This window comes from Histoplasma capsulatum, genomic scaffold, assembly GCF_000149585.1.
Source record: "Histoplasma capsulatum NAm1 scaffold_8 genomic scaffold, whole genome shotgun sequence".
NCBI lineage: Eukaryota > Fungi > Ascomycota > Eurotiomycetes > Onygenales > Ajellomycetaceae > Histoplasma > Histoplasma mississippiense.
The window spans coordinates 566,466-575,861 of NW_001813975.1; the positions used below are offsets into that span (position 1 = coordinate 566,466).

Below are 9,396 nucleotides of genomic sequence, written 5' to 3' on the forward strand. Positions count from 1 at the left end.
TAGAGCTGAATCCTTTTTGTAACAGAGCCTGCGTGTTTTCTGGAAAGATCTCATGGTGCTCAGTGGCTCAGCATTCTGATTTGAGCAGCACATTCATCGATCGCTTCGTCAAGCTGGATCACGTCGCGTCGTGCTTGAAATTCGACTTCTTCCTTGGATGGTAGTGAATGCCACAAACCTGGTTTTCTGTGGATCGCCATCGACCGACGGTTATCGATGTGCTCGCTACGGCGATCGATACTAAGGAATGTGGCCGGTCCATCGATCTCGCTTAGAGGGTGCGCGTAGTAGTGGGATCCCTGGGCCGTTAAGAAAACGTTGCAGCTCAGCACCGCGTCCATGTCGTGCGGCTTCGGGAAGCCACTCATGGGAGGCCCGCTCCCGCTTCCGAGACATCCTTGCCAGTGCAAGTTCTGTGAAACGCCAGAACGGTATTGGAGTTGGCAAAAGAGTGTGGATGTGAGTGCGGCGGGAAAGAATTTACCCCCGCAGGTGATGTATAGGGATTCAAGATTTTATCAGGACAGGGAATATATGAGGCATATGAATACGTTACTTGCCGGCGTTCCTATAATCAGACGAGGAGAAGGCAGAACCTGAGGAGTATTTTGAACTCGATAGACGATAGTTTCTTTCTTGCGCTACGTCTTGTTAACAACCCAATATCTTTTGCCTTCATCTAATTGGTTGGTTGCTTTATTCATTTACCTGTCTCTTTCAGTAGTGTCTTTTCCACTGAGGGTGCTACTCCCTGTGGGAACTTTTCCCCTAACAGAAAAATGAACTCCATGGTTTTGAGGTAGGCTTTCGATCGCAGGGCCGAAAAAGTGGGCACCTTGCAGTCACGTTCGTTGGAAATATCCAAGGAGGCCCTGCGCGAAGAGGAACCAAGATTCAGCATGGCGCTTTCGGCTGCGGTTTATATATATTCCTTTGCTTGGGGGGCATAACACACAACTTTCGCTAGAGTTCCATACACAACTTCCTTTCTCTCTATGCTCTTTGATCTCGTCTACCATCTTGTAACCTCCCGCTCTTCACACCCCACATAATACTTTGAGGACCTTTACTTTTTGTAACTTGGGTGGCTGTCTGGCCCCTTTCGTCCTTATTTTCTTACGAAGGGCCACAGCACGGGTTTTCTGTTGATTACATCTGGGGATTTTCATGGATCAACAAGGAATACATTTAGACGCCTTCGCACGCATTGGAGACTTATTACTGCCTTGATCGCTACAAAACTATGTGGGTCCGTACCAACCTCGCCAGATCGCCGGATCGCCGGATCGTCGCGATCACCAAATTCGTTTGTATTCAGCCAAGATCCTGAGAAAACACTTACAGGAGGTCTGTAGGAATAAAATAATTTTCTTAAGTTGCTGTGTGACTCAGATAGCTCGACTTGAGACATTTCTAAACACGTGAAGTCACTTGAATCAAGTGAGAGCTCTCAATCCCCTATGTTTCACAAAGGCAATCTCTTGTATTTCCATCCGAGAGATGAACGCCTTGTCAGATGCTAGCACACATGAATTTTTTAACAACCTTTAAATATTGTGAAGTTTGCCCATTAAAGAGTATTTATCTAGAAAGCGTCTTCTGTGACAAGTATCCTCAGGGGAGAATATTAGGCAGGCAGCCACCCTTCCAGAAGTATAAATAGCTGTATCTACTCACATAGTTAGTCGTAAGAATTATTATATCAGTTCAGGGTTCCTACTCTTTGCTGCTTGTAGCGCCATTGACGAGCTACAGAGAATACGCTTGATGTCCACTCATGGAGACTTGCCTGCTCACATTCGATGTCAGAATGATACTTTTGCGCTGGACTTTTTCATGTTGTCTGAAGAATAGGGGACATTTCCCCTAAGAATGACATCTGGCATGACCAGGCCACGATGTTCTAAAGAATAGGGGATATTTTCCCTAATTTCCCTGGAAAATGGCCTCAGATTGGGTAGGTCTGTGCTTAACCTCAACTCCTGTCGCCTGTCCTCTTCCTGCCTCGATCGATGGAAGCTATAAACACCACACGCGATGACTGTCAAATCGTGTATGCTAACCAAATCGCACAAAACGCCAAAAGGTGAAAATGCAAAATTACAAAGCTGCAAAAAGTGCCTTTTCGCACGAGTGCAGACATACAAGCCCACCACGGCTTTGTGCTAGGCCTTGCCAAGCTTTAACCGCCAAAGGTGGGCCATAAATGACGTCACTTCCAGCCGTCCCTATGATCCCCCCAAAAGCTGTGCCCGTCGCGGTCCGGACCGGGTGAGACTGGGGAACCCTGAGGAACCCCTATCTCAATATCTGTTATATCTTATCTCATTCCATCAAAAAGAAACTGAATAGTTCTTTTTGACATGAAACAGACAACCCACTTAATGAGAGACTTTGGCATGCTCAGTTCTATCAAAGTTTTGATCATTTGAGAAATTGAAACACAATCAAATGTACCTTTTATATCAATAAACATTGCAGTTGTAACCATTTTTTCATTCTTTGCAAGTTGAATATCATGAACTACAGAGAGAACTGCATCAATTGCTGAGTTTTGTTATTACTTCCCATCTGATCATCATATAATAAATCAGTAGTAGTAGATAGAAAAGACAGTTTAGTTGCAATTATCTTTTCCAAAATTTTTCCCAGACAATTCAGCAGAGATATCACCCTATAAGATTTAGGAATAGTTGGTTTTCTATTGGGTTTTGATAGAATAACTCCAATAGCATGCCTCCAGCACTTAGGATGATACCCATATTTCAAAAGATTTGAGAACAATTCAAAGAGCTCATCTTTTAGTACTGAATAAAGCTCTTGAATTATTAAATGATTTATAGTATCAGCTCCTGCTGCTGTGACCTTTGAAGATGAAAAAATAGCTGTCTTTAATTCATCTTCAGTTAAGTCAGGCCATTCTCATTTCTTATGATGTTTATATTTATTATCTTCTTGCGAAGAACAAACCTCAGTTGAATTATTTGATGATGGAAATAATATTCTCATAAAAGCTTGACATTTATCTTCAAATGAGCTAGCTATAATTTTCTCATTCTGAAAATTATAAGTTAATGTTGGTAGCTTAGACATTGTTTTTGACTTTGTATATCTGAAAGCTTTGAAGATCTCTTTTTCCTGAGCATTTTCTAGAAAGTTATTCCAACAATCAGTCTTTGCTTTTTTAATTGTCGAGAAATAATCATTTCTAATATTCTTTAAATACTCAAATGAGGCATGGCTCGCATTCCGCTCCTCTCATGGGGACTTCTCCTGGTACCACAGGCGTTTCCAGCATGCAGATGCGAGGCTCACCTGTGTCTGTGGACACAACAAGAGCCCAGAACATTTGGTGCTCTGTCGACACTCACAGAGGCACTTTCTTCACTGGCCCAAGAGGCCAGCAGCACGGCCACACAACCGGGCGACAGCTGTTGCCTATCTAGGGTCTCTGACCCCTACAGACTTTGTAGAACTGCTGGACTGCACGCAGTTCTACACACGGTACTGCACAAGGTAACGCAGCCGGCTGGCTGCAAACCATCTGACAACCCCCGCAGCAGTTCCACGAGGCCGGCCTGCTGAGTACACCCACGGTAGCTAGTGCAACTGCCAGGGACATCACAGTCTATGCAGACAGTACAGATAGCACAACTAGGCTCATCTGTCTCAATTAGCTGTGGTGTAATCAGTACAGTCTACGTGTCTGACTCAGCTGATATGGTTTTGACTGCCGGCATTGTATCTACGCGTGCTCTGCTTTGTTTTCCTCTCGTTTGCCCTTGTCTCTATCGGCTCAAATGCTTCTTCTTCCTTCTTTTCTTTGCTCTCTCTGTCATTCTCTACTCTTTTCCTGTCACAACCTTCTTCAGTGCTCTCTCCTTCATTATTTATCTTGTCTGTCTTTCTTCTGATGTTAGAAGCACAGACAGCTTTCTGATCAACTGAGAGAGGTATCCCTCTCTGCTCACTATAAAGCCTTCCAGGCACGGCAGCGGCGGTTCCCTCAGGGAACCACATTATAGCCCCACCATGAATGGCCATACGTCGGGCCAGAAGTGGATGCGCAGCTCAGAAAAATCCTTTGCAATGAGCTGAGTCTTCTCAAGAGTTGCCACCTGGATTCTGTTTTCTCTCTCTGTGTACATAGAAATCTCTCCAGCGTAGCACGTCTACAAGCCCTTCGGGAGGCTTCTGAAACACGGGCGCTGCCCGTGTTTTCTCCGGGACGTTAAACCTATACATACATACATATATACAAGCATAGAAAGAAGCAGAAGAATAATGAGAATATGAAAATGTTTTAATGATGATATTGAAATGCTCATACGCAGCAAAATGGAGCTTTCTCATGCATCAGAGAGTAGAATGCCATGTATAATTACAATATGATTATAAAATTGTATTTTAAAAATTAAAGACATCTTCTAATTAAGGTAGTGACATTTTACTTGCTTCAAAAAGTCTCTGTTTGTCAGATGCACATTGTCAATATGATTTTTCAAGATATATTTACTGCTGAAGATGTATTGTCATGCTGCTGAATGATATTGACTGTCTAACAGTAGAGCACTGCATCTGTCATCTGAGTACGTAGTGACTGAAAGAGTTATCTCATATCAACTTCTGTGGGGACGATCTTGAACATCAGATGCTTGAATATGTAGAGGTGATGAAGAGTAAGACAAAGTTTCAGAAATCAGGTACGATTCTCAAATAATTATGAATTAAAAATAATGCTTGCATCCCGGTTTTGAAAGTTGAGCTCAGTTAATTTCTTTCATTATGAAAGAATCAGAGATGTATCTGAAACAAAGCTGATATTCTGACTGTGATAATTTTTCTCAATGATATTGTTGCCGACATTTTCAAAGAAGTTGTGATATGCTTTGTTAAAGACTTTCTTTTGTAATTTCTTCTATCTGAATTAAATTTGCAGACTCAGTCTATAATACTTGCAATTTTCAACTGTGTCTCATACATTCTTTAACTGTTTGTACCATGCAATGAGATCATTTTGAAAACATTGATGTTTCTGCTTTAATTTCATCAGCTTTATATCTTTCTCAACTGTTCTCTTCTGATCATCATTTAGACATTTTGAAGTGAAGGGGTTATGAGTAAAACTTGAATGACAGAAGAGTTTGATCAAAGCAATTTTGATTGCTGTTTCAAGAAACACTGATTGTATATTTATATTCATATATTGATTGATATATTCTCAGAAGATATGGCTTTCTGTATGACTCATTATATGATTTCTCTAATATTCAGTTGTATTTCTTGTATAGCAGTATATATTAGAAACTTACTCTACATATCCTCTAGCTTCTGAGATGAATTAATCATTGAAATGTGCCGCAGCTCTCTTTCTGTACTTGTATGCTGAATTTAGATTCTTAAGATCTATGTCTATATATAGTTTCTTCTCATCCTCTTCAAATTGAACTGCCGTCAGAGCTCTTGTTGAATGAGTGGTTCAGTTTCCATATACATAACAGACTTCAGATCGAAACACAGATATATTCTTCATGAAAGCTTTAAAATGAATTGATGTGCTTTTTCTGTGTACTGACATTTTTGTATGATATCAGATATTTCAAAACTTCTTGATATACTCACTGCTAAAGATCTGATTCATAAATGCAAACTTTATTATATTCTGAATGACATAGAATGTTAGATTATTGTTTTATTCAGTGTATATAAAGTTTAAACTGCAGATAAAAATCAGTTCTAAATTCAAAAGATGAGTCAGCGGTAGAATTTACACCTTGCTCTTATTCCACTTACTCTTGTTAAGTCAATGTGTCACTCTTATAAAAAGAATCTAACAAAATGAATGTTTGAAATCTGTAATTATGAAGAGTTCAATATCTTTTCAAAGAAGCATATCATTCATTATGCAATATTCTGAGCTTTTAAAAAGAGTTTTTGAACATGCAGTTGTTACTGTCATCATCTTATGTATTGTTTCATACTGGCTTCTTTGTCTTTATATTGAGAAGAACACTATAAATAGAGCTGCAGCATGGTGTAAAAGATAGAAAAGAACATCTGCATTGCAAGATGGCTGAGATTTAACTAACTTACAGAGGCTGTATTTGATTTTGGTTATAATATAGATGAGCTGCAAAAACAATGAAATAGATTTATCAAATTCACAACACAGATAGACATATCTCTTTTGTCTTGCATTTTATATTATAAAGAAAGTCTTTGTTCATCTTATAGCAATAATATATTCTTCAGAAGTGAACCAGCACAAGAAAGTTTGATAAAGATTCCACATTATACTCATCAAGATATCAGTGTAGAAAGGTCTCAACAACATTCATCATCAAAATTCTCCATTCAGTAGTGTGGAATGAGTGGATCAAGCTCTTCCTCGATGAATCTGAAGGAATAAGTAAATGTTTAGAAGGGACAAGAGAGTCATGTAAGCTTATCTTTTATAGCAGTTTCCCACCCGCCGCATGCTAACTTTTGTTGAATCCTCAAGATCTGGCTTGACATCTCAGGGCAGACCGTGGACAATCTTCATATAATGGCCCTTATGTTTTTCGATTTGAGGTTTGTGATAGATATTCATCGTTATAAGGCTCGGGAATCTTGGTGTAAAATAGGATAGAAGAACACAGTTTTGTATGTGGATGAGAGAAAATCAATTCGTGTATATCCCATCCGGGATACACACTCGAGGGGCAGAGTGGTGTATATATACCCAGCCATGGTGGATTTGATTGCTTTGGCCGTCACTGAGTTCTGTCTGGTTGAGTCTGGATAAGAAGCGCTGGTATCAGTAAATTTAGTAAAAGCGGCCACTCGGCGGCTGAACACCCAGTAAAAGCAGCGAGCCCTTCAGAATGAAGGGCCACATAAACATAAAATGTACCCAAGGCCACAACCAGTGCAATCAAATTAGGCGTCACCCAGAGTCACTCCGTATACTCTTTAGTTATGCTGCTAGATCCTTGAGCCAAGATAGAGCTACTGACGCTAAAATCTAGGTCTTACGCGCCTCCGTATGGGTAGTCTCCGCTCGAATTTGTGTGAGTTTGTATATCGGAGAATATCAATAGCTAAATTTATTTTTATTTATATATATATATATATATATATATATATTTTTCAATTGTAAACCTAGCAGAGTCATATTCGGCTATGCAAGTTTTTATTTATATACGGTATTTCTATTAGGCCAAGGTCAAGCTCGTTCAATGCAGCCTTGTGGCTCATTTTATCATGGTTGGCTAATGAAATTCATCCCTCGAGTATAATTATGCTGGTGACTATCAGATACGTTGAGATCAAATTAATTGCTCACCGACCAACTCAATCAAATTCGTCATCGTCAGAGATATTCTGGAGTAATAGAACCGTGTCATCCTCAATAGCTCCTCCCATTGTGCGGCTGAAACGAGGAACGCTCTCACTCGTATCGTCACCATCACGGCCAGTGTGGTCATCGCTTCCCGCTTCTTCGCCGTCAACAGTCTCATCAGCAAATTCTATCACATCTTCATCTAGCCATTCGTTCTCATACCCCTCTTCTTCGTCCTCTTCTTTTATTGACAAGATCAAAGAGGCATCCGAGGGTGTCTGTCCTCCATTACCTTCATCTTGGTCGATGTTCTCAATTTTGACCCCTGGCATTGCTCCGTGCTCAATTCGGGGTTTCCGACTCGTGTCTGGGCTGCCGCCTATGGCATCGCCGAGCTTCCTTTTTGCCCGCGCATGTATTAAATGCGGGCGATTGGGGATGCGGGTGGAGATGGAGAGTGGCGTGCCACAAGGCCTGGGACTGAATTCATGGAGACCGGTCTGGTTGTGTATTGAGTCAATTATGTATTGAAATTGTCAACTTTTACCTACAGCGTTGGACAAAGCCTCTCGGCCCACATGGATTTCACGCCTCTGTGGTTACAGAAAGCCGGAAAAAAAAAAAAAAAAAAAAAAAGAGCTCGTCAAGCACATGAGGTGGGTATCCCTATAAATAGGGAAAAGAACTCGCTAGATTTAGCTTGGTAGTACACACTTACCTTTTTAATTACAAATGGAACGATCCTCTGTGATCTTCCTTGCAAATGCACAACTTTCTCGGCCTTAACTACCTCCGCAAAACGCACACGTTTCATGCGCACTCGTGATTGAGAGCTAGGGGGTAACCAATGCCAACAGAGCATTATGCGTGTAGCAACTCCAGAATCCCATGTCATGCCTGAGAGGGCCTCGTGCAGTATAGGTGGACGCTTCCCCCGGAACCGCGAGGCCATTTCGTTTATGACGACAACAACACAATTGAGTCGGACAGCAAGTTTTTTCAAATTCATAGCTAGGTTACCGATGATTTTCCAGCGAGTTCTTTCATTTTTGGACTCTGCAGTTGCTATGAACTTAGCTTTTTGGTTTCCGCGTGGTAGTCTGGTGCGGTATTCGGAGGTGAAGAGGGAAGATATGGAATCAATCACTATTAGGCCTGCTTCTGGGGGTGGGAATCCCTTTGGTGAGTGAGATATTAGGGCTAGGAGATGGGCAATGGTTGGTGGGTGGAAGTATAGTAGTTGATTGAGGAATTCGTCTATCTTGTTTCCGCCTGATGATGGATCAAATGAATCGTCCGAGGACCGTGAATGTCGATCCCTTTGGAGGATGTCTTTGAATCTTGTTGGGTTCATGGGCCCCGCAGTATCTAACAACGTTAGATAGAGAGTACATTATAACTTGCGGATAGCAGGACCCATGGCGACGTAAAAGTTAAGATTCCCTTGGGAAAATCGGAGAACGGAGAATGAGCTCACTGCCCCTAATACTAACCTATCCAGACAACTTTCTGCGCTGCTTGTAACACACTTGCTGCAATTCCCATTCTGCATGTGTAATGTCAGCTACATTGGTTCCTCTCCCTTAGATCACGTATGCTAAACACTCACGCAAATGCGGTTTTCCCCACCCCACGGGGTCCTATAACCTCTGTAATCTCCCCTCGCTTGATTCCGCCCGTAGATGCGTCTGGGTGACTTTGGGCCATAGCAATTTTTCCTTCTGGGGTCTAGGGGAGATGGCATCGGACCAGACCGCAGTGCTAAAGCAACATCAAGCCGCGGTAGACCAGTAGATACTGCGCCTCCACCCTCATGTGTTGGCAGAGGAGATAATTTAACACTCCCGAAGGCACGAAATGGGCTTTCTAGATCCCTTTTTCTGATAGGCTATTGAGAGGTTAGCAGTATGATCTCCAGAATGTAAATAAAAATTTGTCCTGGAGAACGAAAGTGTGCCAGAGATCTCAAGCTCTTTGCACGGTATTGAGTTATTTCCCGATATATATATCGATATAGAATATCGTAACATCCATCAACGAGTTTTGGAACTCATTCGCCCAGACCCGTTCCA

At 41.6% G+C, this 9,396-nt stretch overlaps 3 protein-coding genes across 3 annotated transcripts; 1 reads left to right on the top strand and 2 right to left on the bottom strand.

Moving 5' to 3' along the window:
- Positions 1-59: 59 nt before the first annotated feature.
- Positions 60-341, bottom strand: HCAG_07161 (predicted protein; the record flags this gene model as incomplete). Its single annotated transcript, XM_001537689.1, has 1 exon — positions 60-341. The coding sequence occupies one exon, from the start codon at positions 339-341 to the stop codon at positions 60-62; it is 282 nt and encodes a 93-aa protein (XP_001537739.1).
- A 2,919-nt stretch (positions 342-3,260) lies between these two features.
- Positions 3,261-3,446, top strand: HCAG_07162 (predicted protein; the record flags this gene model as incomplete). Its single annotated transcript, XM_001537690.1, has 1 exon — positions 3,261-3,446. One exon carries the CDS (start codon positions 3,261-3,263, stop codon positions 3,444-3,446), a length of 186 nt encoding a protein of 61 aa, XP_001537740.1.
- A 3,889-nt stretch (positions 3,447-7,335) lies between these two features.
- HCAG_07163 (predicted protein) lies at positions 7,336-9,031 on the bottom strand (the record flags this gene model as incomplete). The annotated part of the gene is made up of 4 exons (XM_001537691.1): positions 7,336-7,824; positions 8,043-8,664; positions 8,818-8,856; positions 8,934-9,031. The coding sequence occupies 4 exons, from the start codon at positions 9,029-9,031 to the stop codon at positions 7,336-7,338; spliced, it is 1,248 nt and encodes a 415-aa protein (XP_001537741.1).
- Positions 9,032-9,396: the final 365 nt, after the last annotated feature.